This window comes from Astyanax mexicanus, chromosome 9 (genome assembly GCF_023375975.1).
Source record: "Astyanax mexicanus isolate ESR-SI-001 chromosome 9, AstMex3_surface, whole genome shotgun sequence".
Lineage (NCBI taxonomy): Eukaryota > Metazoa > Chordata > Actinopteri > Characiformes > Acestrorhamphidae > Astyanax > Astyanax mexicanus.
Genome location: NC_064416.1, coordinates 11,786,786 through 11,802,534, shown reverse-complemented (window position 1 = coordinate 11,802,534; position 15,749 = coordinate 11,786,786). Strand labels below are relative to the sequence as shown.

General features: G+C 34.9%; 1 protein-coding gene across 2 annotated transcripts; it reads left to right on the top strand.

Annotated features, from left to right (window-relative positions):
- The first annotated feature begins 447 nt into the window (after positions 1-447).
- Positions 448-11,801, top strand: LOC125804575 (sterile alpha motif domain-containing protein 3-like). 2 transcript variants are annotated; one of them, XM_049483543.1, is made up of 8 exons: positions 448-691; positions 2,789-2,855; positions 3,439-3,511; positions 5,969-6,120; positions 6,326-7,357; positions 7,822-7,977; positions 9,308-9,400; positions 9,733-11,801. In XM_049483543.1, exons 5-8 carry the CDS (start codon positions 6,344-6,346, stop codon positions 10,048-10,050), a joined length of 1,581 nt encoding a protein of 526 aa, XP_049339500.1. In that variant the 5' UTR covers positions 448-691; positions 2,789-2,855; positions 3,439-3,511; positions 5,969-6,120; positions 6,326-6,343; the 3' UTR covers positions 10,051-11,801. The 2 variants fall into 2 exon arrangements, with proteins under 2 accessions (XP_049339500.1, XP_049339499.1); XM_049483542.1 differs by lacking the exon at positions 448-691 and having other exon boundaries at positions 2,514-2,855.
- The last annotated feature ends 3,948 nt before the right edge of the window (positions 11,802-15,749 follow it).

Here is a 15,749-nt window from a genome sequence, read left to right as displayed (position 1 = left end):
TCATTAATTATACTAATACCCTAACAATTCATGTCCTTAAAATGTAGTTATAATAGTTGCTGTTATTTATTTTTTAGGATTATTAAAACAATATTATAAAATTATAGCATATAAATAATCGTTTTATATATAAAATTAGCAGTATTTTTTATATTGGAAGGTGACACAATACTCTAATTAATGGTATCGGTGTCTGAAGCATCTAATACATTCAGTTTAAACACAGGGTGGTAATGCATCATAAGAAATTAACAAATTGAACAAAACAATTTGCTCGAACTCAATAAAAATTCACACAATAATTTTATAATTTGCAATTTATTAACTTATTAACCTTCATTGAAAGTTCTCTTTGGCATGATCTTAGCAATTACACTATTTACACATCTATGTTTAATAACAAAGTACACTCAAAAAAATAAACTCACCCTGTTGTTGATTTTAATCAAGTATTTTTAATTAAAATTACTTAACAGCTTTGTGTTAGCAAGTGAAACCTGAGTCAGTTGGACTGCTGTGATGAAAGTCAGTTAAGTTGTCTGATTTAATTAATAAGTGCATGTTTGGTGAACGCATCCCAGTGAAGTAAACTCAACAGGCTGGCTACTTTCTTCATCCGGGACATTCGTGGCTGTCTGTGGACTTCTCTTCAGCAGCAGCGCCATTTTATTTTGGAAAAGCAGAGAGTGCGGTGAGTATTAGTCATAAATATATGTATATTTAAGCTGTACTTGGTAATTTATTAAAAGCAGTTCGTGTGTATGGGGAATTTAGGTAAGAGAAACCTCACTGTGTAATAAAATATCTACCTGGCCAGTCAGCTTCATGTTAGCTAGCTAGCCAAGTTAGCATTAGCGTTTTTTTAATCACAAAATGCTTTTAAACTCAATTCACGGAATTGCGGTCGCATCATGTGGGTCTCGTAACCTCAAATAGTGTACATTTTAATTTTACGTGTATCTGGATACTCATATCTGCCAATCAATGTGTGAATTACGAGCTATGCTAGCGCTAGGGCGCTAGCGTTAGCTTGCTAGTGTTAGCTCGCTAGCGTTAGCACCCTAGCACCAGCATAGCTCGTAAAACAAACTTTTAAACTCAATTCACGGAATTGCGGTCGCATCATGTGGGTCTCGTAACCTCATATAGTGTACATTTTATGTTTACGTGTATCTGGATACTCATATCTGCCAACCAATGTGTAAATTACGAGCTATGCTAGCGCTAGGGCGCTAGCGTTAGCTTGCTAGCGTTAGCTTGCTAGTGTTAGCTCGCTAGCGTTAGCACCCTTGCGCCAGCATAGCTCGTAAAACAAACTTTTAAACTCAATTCACGGAATTGTGGTCGCATCATGTGGTCGTAACCTCATATAGTGTACATTTTAATTTTACGTGTATCTGGATACTCATATCTGCCAACCAATGTGTGAATTACGAGCTATGCTAGCGCTAGGGCGCTAGCGTTAGCTTGCTAGTGTTAGCTCGCTAGCGTTAGCACCCTAGCGCCAGCATAGCTCGTAAAACAAACTTTTAAACTCAATTCACGGACTTTTGATCGCATCCTAGGGGTGTTGTAACCACATATAGTGTAAAATATATTTTTATGTTTAGTTAATTATTCATATTTGTCTTCAAATGTGTGAATTATGAGCTTCGCTTGTGCTAGGGCGCTAGTATGCTAGCGCTAGCAGGCTAACGTCATTAAACGGCCAGTCTCGGAGTTGCGTTAGTAGTGTAATGTGGTTCACACGGTAAATAAGGGATATTTTGTGAAGTGTTTTTGGTTTAGCTAGATTTGGCTCATACCCACAGGGAAATACAATGTTTGAAACAAATAACTTAAGTGCACCGGTACTCATTTTTAGCTTTAAACCAAGTTCAGCTTGGCTGATTTAACATAAACTGAAGACCCGCTGAAGCCACACAATCCACTTAGTTTGGTTTAATGCCCGCGTATTCTCCAGTAAACTGGCTTTGGTAACGCAGTGTTGTGTGACTTGCACAAGCTTCCGTAGGACAGATGCTGCGCATGCTCAGAAGTTCAGTCCATGAACGAGAAACGTCTGGCGAGGATCGCGAGGCAGGTGAAAAGCGGGCGAATCTTGATCCATCCGAGTAATTATCGTAGTATATGTGCTTTTTTGTAATGTAATCTTTAAAGGTTATATGTAAGTGTGTGGTTATATTTTGAATTTTATGGCCTTGGTGTACCAAAAGCGGACACATTAATAGCTAGCAAACTTCCTTGCTTGCTGACTAGCTAGTTAGCTATATAGCCAACAACATAGCCTGACTGACTTATTAATTAATTAATTAATTAATTAATTAATTTGAATCGTTACTAAAGCTGCTCTGACCTGATGTCACATTATTTTAAGTTTTTCAAAAATACACATATATTTCTTAATAAAACTGTTTTATAGACAAACAGCCAACAAAACTCATAAGTAGCTCCTCCTTTATTAAAATCTGTATTTACTGTATGATATAACCTGATTTTAATAAAGTACAGTCTCTAATGCTTAGCCAGATAGTTTAACCAATATTAGCAATGGTAATGACTGAGTGAATCCTGTTTAAACTCACCTCAACTGCAGTAATTTAACCCAACGTGTGTGTTTAAAGTGTGCAAAAATGAATGTATCAGCAATTAAGAGCAGATCTGCATGTTCAAAATGCAAAACAGTTAGTAATCTTAAATCCATTTCTTGTTTTAGTCAGAGCTGGTAAACTTTTTTTCTCCCCTAGTTATTCCTAATTTTCTAACCACAACTTGTGTGTTATTACAGGTGTCTCTGTCAGTAAGAACAGTCCTGCAATTGTAGGCTGGGTGGTGTACCTTTTTTGGCTCTTGTGGTAAGTTTAAAGTATTGATTTAAAGTTATATCTGTTTTTTGCCCCAACATGTGTTTAATAGTTTATAATCCAGATTGACCTCATTGACCATCCTGTGCCAGCTCCTTTAACAAGCTGCATTCAAATCACTTTACAAATGAGCACTGGAAAAAAATAAATAATAGGAATACCAAATGTTATTTGCATGCTCTCATTCATTTTCCACTTATTTTACCAGTGTATATTTTTAAAACAATAAAAAAGTTACTATTAATATTTATTGAACACTAGGCCTTTTTTAAGATCCAAGAAGGGATATCAGCAAATTACAATACATTTAGCAGTGGCAGTGCTTCTTCAATCGTGAATGTAGTTCAGCAGTTCAATTTTAAAAGTAAATGTACCTTAGCAGCGGTAATTAAAGTAGATGTGGGTGAAATTTATACAGAGAAAAGCAGTCAGTATTTTGATAAACAAACAAAGGCTAAAACTAGACATATATTTAATATGAGCTAGTAAAATGGACTATGGGGAATGCATAAAAATAGCAACAGATATCAAATGGTAATTGTATATTCATTTTTTTATGTTTTTTTTTTTTCAGTACCATGAATGTGGAAGTGTAAAGACTGTGATGCAGAAGAAGCTACAAGATCTCAGTTACTGAAACACTACAGGTTAAAACATGGCCACTTTGGCCGCAGACACCCTTATCCATGCACATATTCAAATTGCCCCTGCAACTTTAAAACTTGGAATGCACTTCGAAGCCACCTGTGTAGATCACATTTTGATCAGACATCTCAAAGATCAGTAGATTGCACAACATTTAGCTGCCATCATTGTTCCTGTAATGACATTGCCTCCTTAAGAGATTATTTTGCTCACGTCAACAGCCATCTAAAAAGGCATGAAACCATCAGTTGTATATTTGATAATTGTTCTTTCCAAACAAACATTTACGGAACATATCAAACTCACAAGAACAGAAAGCACAAGAAATTTACACTGAATGATTTTAAAGAAGGTATTGTGAAGAATGGCACAACAGATTCACTTTGTAGTGCAGGAGATGCATGTTTGAGAGAGAGTGAAGTGTTGGATGTTGAAGTTGAAGACAATGCACTTGTCCCACAACAAGATAATTTCCAACAAATTATAGAAGAGAAATTGGCATTTGTTTTATTAAAATTGGAAAACTGTTTTCATGTACCAAGCTCTGCCGTTGATGAACTGCTAAATGAGTTACAGTATTTGATTAGTTCAGCGTCTTTTTCTAATAACATTGTTTCTGATTTCTTCAATAATCATAACCTGCAAATTGATCAGTTACTCATCAAAGAGTTAGGCAGTGTAATCTGTTCATCTAACCCATTGTCAAAAGCTTTAGGGAAAGATGGACCATTAGCCACTTATTTTAAACGGAAGCAGTATTACAAGGATCATTTCAATATTGTTGATCCAGTTCAGTATGTCCTAGATGCAACGGCAAAAAGAAGTTTTCAGTATGTACCGTTGCTTAAGGTTTTACATCAGATAGTTAATCAAAAAGATGTGCTTAATAAGATCGTTGACAAGAAAAGACAGCAACAGGTAGTGCATGACCATCTAGATTACAGGTTTTCTGAGGATGGGCAGTATTTTAAGAACAATGATTTTCTCTCAGGGGAGGAATTGAGAATTGCTGTTTGTCTATATGTAGATGATTTCGAGCTTTGCAACCCCCTCGGTACTTCACGTAAAACGCACAAACTCTGCGCTGTCTATTGGGTTTTGGGGAATTTGATTCCTGGCAGCAATTCTACTTTGGACTCAATTTACCTGGCTCTTTTATGTAAAAGTGAGGATGTGAAGACCTATGGCTATCACAAAATATTTGAGCCACTTCTTCAAGACCTTGTTACCTTGGAGCAGCAGGGAGTTTTTGTCTCACAGTTGGGTACATTTTTGAAGGGGACGCTGCAGTGTGTGGTGTCAGACAATCTTGCAGCACATGGAATAGCTGGCTTTGTAGAAAGTTTTTCAGGCCAGTATTTTTGTAGGTTTTGCACAGCACAGCGTGCAGAAACTCAGGTCAAAGAAGTAAAATTCGGTGCATTCACCAGCAGAAACAAAGAGCTTCACCAAGTCCATGTAAATACTGCACAGACAAAAGGAAGCAGCTTTTTAGGTGTGAAAAAAGCGTGCATTTTCACAGAGAGACTTGCTCATTTCTGTGTAACATCAGGGTATCCCCCTGATGTTGTTCATGATATTTTTGAAGGCATAGTCCCAGTTGAGCTTGCTCATTGTTTTTCTCAGCTTATTTCCAAAAAGCTGTTTACACTTTCTGACCTCAATTTGAGGATTAAAAACTTTCAGTACAAGTGGGGGGACAAAAAAAATCGTCCTCATTTGGTGCCACTTCATTTTGAACGCCGTAAAACAATCGGTGGCAATGCACACGAAAATTGGTGCTTGATAAGGTTATTACCATTTATGATTGGCCATTTGATCCCTGAAGATGAGCCCGCTTGGAAAGTAATTCTGGACTTAAAAGATATTGTAGAGCTTGTTGTCTCCCCTGTCCATTCTGAGGAGTCAGTGGCATACTTGGAGTGTAAAATCTCAGAGCACAGACAGAGATACAAAGAAGTGTTTCCTGGTCAGGTTCTTCTGCCAAAACATCACTTCCTGGAGCATTATCCAGAGATGATCAAGCAGTTTGGCCCCATTGTGATGTTTTGGACCATGCGCTTTGAGGCCAAGCATAGTTTTTTTAAACAGGTTGTCAGACACACCAAGTGTTTCAAAAACATTGCACTGTCCTTGGCGAATAAGCACCAGTTTATGATTGGCTATCACATGCACACAAGCAGTTTTGAGAGATCAGCTTTTGATGTGACTCACGTTTCAACAATTCCAGTAGATGTCATGAAAGAGGACATTGCACATCACCTAAGACAGAAATACCCTGGTCTCTCAACAGTAACTCTAGCTCAGAGGGTCTCTAGCAGTGGCATGGAATATAGAAATGGAATGATCATTGTGCATGGATCAGTAGGTGGACTGCCTGATTTTGCAGAAATTCTTCAAATGTGTGTATTTGTAGACACATTGATTTTCATTTGTAAAAAACTATGTTCATGGTACAGGGAGCACTACAGAGCATTTGAACTGCAGTCATCTTCAGCAAGAGAAATTGTGTTGGTTGAGTTAAGTGAACTGACGGACAGCTACCCTTTGGTTGACTACAAGTGTGGAATCCACCGAATGGTCTCCCTTAAAAGATACATACACACATCTGGTAATAAATCTTAATATTTATTTCACCATAAGTTTTTATTTATTTATTTTTTTTTTTTATTAAGATCCAATTTAAATAATAAAAAAGTAAAGAATGATAATTTTTTATGGTTTGGGGAATAATTATTTTTTTTAAATGTATATCTATGGTATATGTACTAATAATCAAATACTGTCTACTGTTTTATAATTTTCCTTTCTTACAGATTAACCTGTTGACCAGTATGTCTGCTTCAGCTGTGCTTCGCATCATCCTAGGGCAAGATGACTCCACTAAATTAACCCTGCCCTTTGGAATACCAGACTCTGTTGAGGAACTTAAAAGTGAGATAAAGAGACAATGTGATGTGTCAGGAGACTTTAGGATGCAGTACAAGGACATTGATTTTGATGAGTTTTTAAACTTGACCTCCACTTCAGACATTCAAAACAAGGCAACACTCAAAGTGATCTACGTCCCAGGTGCCTCATCTACAAGCAGCCCTTGCCTTTCACCACAGACACCGACCCAGGATGAGAACAGATCCATGTCGTCAGACACAGACATTCTCTCATCTTCATCATCATTGTCATCGTCTTCGTCGTCACCATCCCTGCGATGTTCACCATGGCCAGATTCCTTTCCTGTGCCAGTGTTTGTCTATGATGTTGAGATCCAGCTCCAGCGGGCAAATAGTGACTTTGAAAGTAATGGTACCCTCTTCAGTCCTAGTCCAAAAATGAAGTCTGACATTCTTGAATGCTTGGCATCACAAATAATCAAATATAAAGCATATCCCTCAAATGCTGAATTTGATGCAGTAGCTGAAGCACTGGTGAAGAAGCACCCATGTTTAAGGGAGCAAGGATCTGTTACTGGCTTCTCTGGGTGGAAGATTAGTCTAAAATATAAGATGGCGAATTTTCGCACTAAGCTGCGAAACATTGGATGTTCAGAACTGAATGTCAATTCCCTTAAGCGTAAACAGAGTGGTCAGCACACATCTCCAAATCAAGTGAAGAAACCTAGAAGAGCAGAGGTGAACTACTGTCCAGACTTTCCTGTCGGCCATACCAAAGAGAGCCTAGAGCAAGAAAGGCTGTCACTGTTGTCCGAGGTGACGAAGAAAAACAATGAACAGGTGGTTAAGGTGAAAATGGAAAAGACATTCGCTTACAGACGGCATGAGGTGATTGAAGACAAGCCGTTCATTGCAAATTTCAAGGAACGGTGGCCAGCTCTCTTCTCTGAGCGAGAGGCAAGTTCTTAAATGCTGTGTTGATAATAATGTAAGGTTTTTGGGGTTAAATGGATAAACAAATGTTCATTTGAACATTACAATGAATAAAATAATTTTCAAATTATTCTAATACAAGTTCAGGTATTGCTATATGTATTGCTGTTTGATAAAGTGCAGCATTGTGGTAAATGTGTTCAAAGTCTGGCCACTTGTGGTCATTGGGATTGGTTCAGAAAATCATACCAGGAAATGACTTTAATTTCCATGAAAATTGAACATTTATGGAGAAGTTATCTTTATTTCAACGATGATCACACTTATGTACAACTGTAGCAATGTTTTATCTAAAACGCATCAAGAAGTAAAAAATAATATTTAATTAGTTAAGTTATTGTATGTTTTTATTGTTCAATATTTTGTTGGACATATTTTGGATTCATTCAAAACTTGTCTTTTTGCTTTCAATATTAAATGTTTTGTAGGTTGAAGCAGAGTTTGCACGCATCACCACTGTCCCACTGAGATCTAAGTTCATGCAGCAACTTGATTACCACTCTTCCCAGCTGATGAAAGTTTTGCCACGGAAAGGAGGAGTAGCTGGACAAAAAATCAAAAATATCTTTGCTGACGTGGACAAGGTATGTGTGTTTCTTACAAATGTATTATCAAAAACAAAGTAAGGTATTTATGCATGGAACTGAATATCGAAGTTATCTGGTTTATGGAGAATGTTTTATTCACACAGCTCTTCACACAATATTCATTAAAACTGATGCTTATTTTTATATACTATCATCTTGACAAAATAATAAAACCAAAACTGTTAAAGGTGCACTGTGTAGGATTTTCTTGATTATTCATGATTTTTAAAGAAGTAAATTTGCAACTTCACAGTCACTGTTCCACTCTATTGAGGTGCAACATTCAGAATAATATTCCTCTCATGTCTGATCTGGGCTCCACTGTGCTAAAACAAGGCTATGTAAGTTCTGAGAGCAGCCCACCCCAATATTTACATAGCCTTGTTTTAACACAGTGGAGCCCAGATCAGACATAAGAGGAATATTGTTCTGCATATTACACCTCAATGGAGTGGAACAGTGATTTTGAAGTTGTAAATTTACTTCTTTAAAAATGATGAATAATCAAGAAAATCCTACACAGTGCACCTTTTAAATAAAGTGCTTTTACACTGTTTATGCTTGTCTGCCTTTACACACACATGAACATTCTATTCTTAATTCATAGATGTAATATAATATAGACCTTTGCAGCTGTAATAGCTTCAACGTTCACTTCATAGAACATGTCTCCTCCTATAAGGTCCTGTGTCTGAGTTGCTTCTGTTCCCAATCGGTTTCACTTATAATACCACTGACAGTTGACTGCATCCTTAGTAATGAAGAAATTTCACGACTGGACTTGTTGCACAGGTTGCAATCTTTCACTGTGCTGGAATTCACTGATCTCCTGAGAGTGACTCATTCTTTTACTAATGTTAGTAGAACAGTCTGCATGCCTAGGTGATTATAGGTTTTATACACCTGTAGTGGACATGTAGGTGATATACCTGAATTAAATTATGTGGATGGGTGAGTCATTACATTTAGTAATATTGAATCTTCTTGTCCTAATTAAATGTTAAGATTATTTTGTATTATTGTATATGTTAAGATCATTTTAGTTGCCTTTATTGTTGTCAGATTACTTAAACATCACTAGCCAAATTTTGGGTATAGCGCAATCGGAGGAGTACAATAGGTAATATATTAATGACCTTAATTAATTTGACCTTTATTTTGATTAAGGTCATTGTTGCTTATTGTAATATATGCAGATATGATGCAATCAGAAATCATGAAGTAACAATTTAGTAGCCTAAACTGTTTGCTTGTGCAGTGATCAGGTGTTAACCGCTGTACAGTATAATAGAATACCTTGCACGTTTCTCTTGCGTTTTTGCTGCAGAATGATGCCATTGAAACAAGAAGAGCATGTGTACTGAAGGCACTAATTGTCTACCTGAATGAAGACCCCGAAAACCTCATTAGGGAGTATCTTGTAAGGATTTTTTCTTTTGCTTTCCACAAAATTCACAGATTCACTAGTTTTATATTTTAGACTTTGTATTTACATGCAGTGTTTTAAGTAAAGTAGTTAATTATTGATTTTTATCCATATGCAAATTTAACCCTCACGTCCTTCCCTCAACAAAGACAGAAATATTTGTCACAACTGCATAGTGAAATTCCTTTTTACTAACCTAATTAGCAGCAGTGCTAAAGCAGTTTCATTTCTCAAATTGATGATTGGAAAAAATTGATTGGAATTGGTTGTGTGTGTGTGTGGGGCTATGTCATTTGGCTGATGGTGTATTTTTTTCTGTCTTTCAGGATGTTGAGGACAAGCAGGAGATGGATCAGACAGTTCTGGGAGTCTTTGCTGTAAAGAAGGAGGGGGCAGAACCCACTGATGACCTGGAAGATGTCGGTATAGTCATCGAAGGAGTGGAAGTACTTCGCACCCTTGGTAACATTGCAAATGCAGTTGCCATTTTATTTGGCCTCATGTACTCACTGGATTTGAGCTACCCAACCAATCTTAAGTACACATTTGAGGTTCTGCAGAAAGTTGTTATGGAACTGGATGACAAACAACTGTCAAGAAAGGCTCAAGTGTTAAAAAACAAACTGTTTGAAGGGAAAGTGTAGACTTTGAAAGTGAGTGCCACTTCAGAGTATTCCAAAGAGGACAACTTTGACCTGAGGTATTTGAAATCCAGGACAATTTGAATGTTAGTGTTCTGGTTTTGTTTGAAGTTCTAATGTTTGATGTTTTAACGTTTTAAAAATGTTCACAAAAGGGAGTAAGGAGGGATATTAAAAGCCAGAACAGGAAAACGCCATGCATCAAAGGGTATTAAGAAATTTCTTAAAAGGAACCCTGCCTGGTAGCACTTATGGTAGCTATGGTGTTGTTAAAAAAAAAAAAAACGAACAATAAATTATTAGTTTGAGAAGTGCTTTTATTCTACTTATTTGACATATGGGTGCCGCCATTATTTTGCACCATATTAGGCTTACAAGTGATACCAGCTGGGGTTCACTTTAAATTTTCTTAATTGTTTGATACAAGGTTTCCGTTACCCTTATATTAATGCTACAACATTAATCATCCTTGTTTCTATTCACATTGTCTATCTGAACAGCTCCACTGACCATACAGTAGCACTTTTTAGTCTTATAGTCCTTTCTCTCTGGCTTTGTGTGCACACTGGATTTGAGCAACCCAACTAAAATTAAGGTACACACTGCTCCACCATGATCCATTTGACACCATCACAATCATGCCAGTGTCACTGCAGTGCTCAGAAAGACCCACCACGCAAATAGCTGCTCTATGGAGGATAAATGTTTAACTAATTTGAATATTCAGATATTGGAATATGAGTAAAAAAAATTAAGTTTAAATTTATAAAGAAAACCACTGTTTTTAAATAGTCAATATACTAACTAATTCACATGATTTAAGTAAGCACTGAGTAATAGAGGGGAAAAAAGATTGAGGTCCATTTATATTTTAAAATAAATATATTATTCAATATATAATTGTGACAGGCAAGAGGATAAAATAGGCATACTAAATGCAGTCTGTAATTATAAAACTAAACTGTGTCTAATAGGATCAGTGGAGCTAAAAAAGTGAGGGGAAAAGTGAACAGAAGTCACTGGTACCATGTTTTACGTGTATTGGTTTACGCATGGTGTTTTGATAATGATCTGGCTAATGTGTTGCACTTATGGAATTGATAAGCAAAGGAAATTTTATTTTATTTACTTATTTATTTTATGCCTTATTATATTGGGTCAATGTAATAGAAGATGTGCTTTTAAAAATTATTTTATCATAATTAGAAACTGCTGGCATTGAAAAGAGATGTTTTAATATAAAGTTCTTATTAAGTCAGATGTTTTTCAAGTCTCAAAAGTAAACAGGAAAGTTCAATTCAGGCAATTTTATATTCTCTATTGGAAGATGTGTTTTTTTTTATATGAAGAAATAAAATGATCTAATGCAGGGTTTCTTAACCAGGGTCAGGTTTTGACATACTTCTTGGGGTTCTCAAATGTAAAGCTAATTAAGCGTGTTTCTTTAGGCTAACTGTGTATCGCGTTGGATCCAGATTACAAAGACCTGATTTAATGTTTGTTTAAATGCAGTTCAGAAGGATGAAATTGTAACTCAGAAGCAGTTGTGTTTTATCTAATGTGTGGCTAATGAGTTAAAAGGGATTTAGATTTCAGAAATGTAAGATGTTCAAAAGATTTGTAACAGTTCAGCTAAAGGTTGTGTGTAAGTAAAGGTAAATTGGGATCCCATGTACTTTTTGTTGTGTGCACATTGCAAAACAACCTTGTAAAAGGACAAAAAATACCAATTAAATGTTGCAAATGACCATAAAGGACTCCTTTTTTTTGCAATGTATGCAGTTGACCATGGTTTGTCTGTGTGCTAAATAATTATTTCACAGAAACAAAGTGATTGTGATTTGAATTTACATTTTGGAAAATGCTGACTGTCAGATTTTGTTATTCAGCTTAAAATAACTGCAGTTGTAACAGTTAGTTATGTACTAGTTTTGTAAACTAGTTAAATACTTTTTAGAAAGACATATATTACTATTGAGAAAGACCTACCTAACTATACTTTGTAGTTTCAACTTAACTGACTTAAGTTTTGGTAAACCAGCAGTTATGTTACATTTACATAAGTGACTTAGTTCAGTATAATGAAATACCTTTCTGTTGTCATTAATCAACACAGTTAATTAAAACAAAAGAAAGAGCATTTTGTTGAGTTTATGTTGGTCGATTTAGTTATCTTTACACAAACCTATTAATTTAATCCAAGCTAACTTTGACACCAATATATTGGTTGTAAATAATCTAGTCATGTTGGTTTTACCTAATACAGTCATGTTGAATTTACATAATACAGTTATGTTGTGTTTACATAATACAGCCATGTTGGTATTACAAAAAATAGTCACTTGAATCCTAAATAAATGATTTAATTATATCAAACACAACTCAGTTTAGTGGAAATTGTTGACATAACTGGATTAAGTAAATCCAACAAATTATTTTTTTGAGTGTATAATAACAAAACTTTAATAATAAAGTTACATTTACTTTTTTAAGTGCGTTTATATACTAAATGTACTGACAGGTTGTTTTGCATTTATAATTAAAGTAAAAATGAGAAAGACATTAGTTTTTAGTTTTTAATTTATATTACTGTATTTTGACAATAACCTCAAATAAATAGATAAATCTTCTTCTTGGCAATTCCACTACAAAACGAAAAGAAAATAGATCTGTTAGTAAAAATAAGTAAAAAAAAAAAAAAAAAAAACATTTACTATTATTTTCTACAGTAATCTCAAAACAACAAAAAATTACTGTTTTCTTTATTTTGACTACATTTTAGGAGATTTCACTTTTTTGTGTTTGCTGGGGATGAGAGAAGAAAAGAGAAACAGAGAGAGTGTTTTTTTTTTTTTTTTTTTTTCTTTTCTTTCTGTAGCATCACACAGCATAGCTAATGAGCCAGAAAGCTCAAATATGCTCAGGTACAACACAAAGGGAGGAACTTCCTGAGGATACAATCTAACTTTAATACTCTCTCCCTCTCTCTCTCTTTCTCTCTCTCTCTCCCTCTCTTCTTCCCTTATCCCCTAAAGAGCATTAGTCGGCCCTTATTTCCCCTGCTTGACGCTCTCTGCAATTAGCACTCTCATTGAATATTGAAGGTAAGAAGAAGAATGGGGCTTTTTAGCCCATTCCCTTCCGCCAGGACCATCACTCTCGCCGGCAGAACGGGGGGCTTTTCCACTACCCGGGCAGCACCATGAGCTAAACAAGTCCAAATAATTTACTCCTACACTTATTCATTTTGAGGAGTGGCACATTCATTCCCGTTAATGAATCGTCTGGGAGAATTGAAAAGACAGTTCGGAGACCTTAGCGGTTGTTCTTCTTTTGTCATTGGCAGCTGCAGATACATTTCTCTACACTTATTGTACACTTGTACAGGTGCTCCATCCTCCCCCCGGGGGGGTTAGTATGCATGGTGAAGAGTTTTTTTTCAGCATAAACAGCCATCAAACGCAAAACTGTGCCGGAAGTAAATCAGAAATTAGTGCATGTAAAAAAGCAGATCGCTCTGCAGAGATAAAATCACAAAAGCTGGAGTTTTCTACTGCACTTACTGCACTTACTGTTCTTACAGTGGTGGCAGGTTAGCAGCGGCCACTGAGACCAATAAATAAATTCCCTGTGCATCTCTGTACATGTATGCATCATCTGCACTGGACATCTTATTACTGCTTATTTTTTTTGCACTGGTCATGATCTTTTACACAAAAGTGCATTCACAGTTAACTTAGATTAATAATTTATTAATTATATCTGTAACTGTAAAAACTACTGTATATGGGAATTATCCTTTCTATAACACAAACACTGTAATGGTGCAATAACTGTGAGCCTAAGCGTGATATAACAGAGATATAAAGGTTTAGTGTGATTTAGCAATGATTTATAACCACACTTATACTTATATATGGCTGCTGCCAAGGCAAAACACATATCTCCATTTTTTTTTTTTCAAATTTCGCTTTACAACCTATATAGTCAACAAACAAATATAGCATGTGACAAACGTAAGTAACAATTTAATTATTATATATAATTTCTAGACATTAAAAATATTTTTTAAGATTTCTATTTTGCATTTTAGGTAAATCAATTAGATTGTATGGTGATGTCTACAGTATATTTCTCCATAGTTGTATAACATGTATACTGGTTGTATAAGGCTAATGTTTGTTTTTTTTTAAGTTATTTAAGTAGTCAACAAACTAATACAGCATGTGGCATAAACTTTAGTAAAAAAATTAAATCAATATATAATAATTTTCAGCAGATTAATATTGATGGGGTCAAAGTGACCCCAAAGATAAAAGCTGTTAGTAAATTTGAAAGTTCAGTAACAGGAAGGTTAAAAGTATAGAGTTTTTTTTTTCCCTGTAAAAATGTGATTATTTTGTATTTAAACATGTGCATTTATGTATTTATTTATTTACTGACTTACTTACTTACTTACATCTTTACTTACTTGCTTACTTATTTATTTATTTATTTATTTAGAGGAGATTCACATTAAATATTTCCCCAAAATATTAAATTTCTTCGTAATTAAATCTTATATTGTTTGCTTATTTTTTTTATTTAAACATACTTTTTAGTCCCTTTAATTTTGTATATGCTTTATATAAACAAGGCTTCCCCTCAATTCATTACAGAGCAAAAATAAAGGTTGATTCATTTAATTATATTATAATTCAAATAAATAAACCCTTCAAACAGGCATGAACACCAAGTTAGAAAATAAAAAAACAAAATGTATGCATATCCAACTATATAAAACATTATAGGCTATGGCAGAGAAAGTTCACCAACATGCAGCAATCAGACTGGTTGATAGAGAAAAAAAAAAAGCTATGGTGTCAAATCTAATAGTGATGTATTTCTTAAACAGACACTTAAATACTCTCATTTCCTAATTAGTTCATTAATTAATTAATTAATCATTACGTCATCCTATTTAAATAAATACATACATAAATAGAGATGTTGATGTGAATGTGACTGTCTCTGACACTCGCATGAAATCCGAGCCCCGACCTCAGCCATGAATCACACAGCACTCCATAAATACATTTACAGCTGCTTTAATGACTTTTTGGCATCTTCTGATCTAGATCTGAGAGAGTTTCACAACCACTGGACCTCACGCTACAGACACATGACCAGTTGTATAGATAAAAAGCATAAAAGACAATAAGTGCAATAAATATAAAAGTATACACTTTCTGTATGTGCATATCTGTGCAAACGTGTGCATGAAAAATGAGTGATTAAAGTGCAAAAATAAGCTACTACCAATAAAATGTTAAAAAAAAAAAAGTGAGGCTTGAACACTTTATACCATAAAGGCCTTTACATATGAGTTCATACTCATTCTTTTATATTTATATAATCTATTTAGCTGTATTTGCTGTAACAATACAACTATGACTTGATTTAACTTTGATACTTCAATTTCGTGAAATAGTTACATATTATGTTTAAAATAAATTTACTGGAATACTTTTAGGTAAATTACGTTTAGGTAAATGACTTATTTTTTAAATGTAAAGACAACTTTAAGATTTAGGAACACAGAAAAAACACATTTATCCATAAAAATCACCAGATTGATCTAGATTATAAATTATAGTTGGTTCCACGTTAAAATAAGGCTCATTTGCAATGGCTTTATAAATAGTCTATGAGGAAGTTTATTA

Bases quoted from the DNA above. Each gene is read 5' to 3' on its own strand.
- LOC125804575 (XM_049483543.1), top strand. From the start codon at position 6,344: ATGTCTGCTTCAGCTGTGCTTCGCATCATCCTAGGGCAAGATGACTCC. The intron at 7,358-7,821 runs GCAAGTTCTTAA...AATGTTTTGTAG, and splicing joins CTCTCTTCTCTGAGCGAGAG to GTTGAAGCAGAGTTTGCACG. The intron at 7,978-9,307 runs GTATGTGTGTTT...TTTTTGCTGCAG, and splicing joins TCTTTGCTGACGTGGACAAG to AATGATGCCATTGAAACAAG.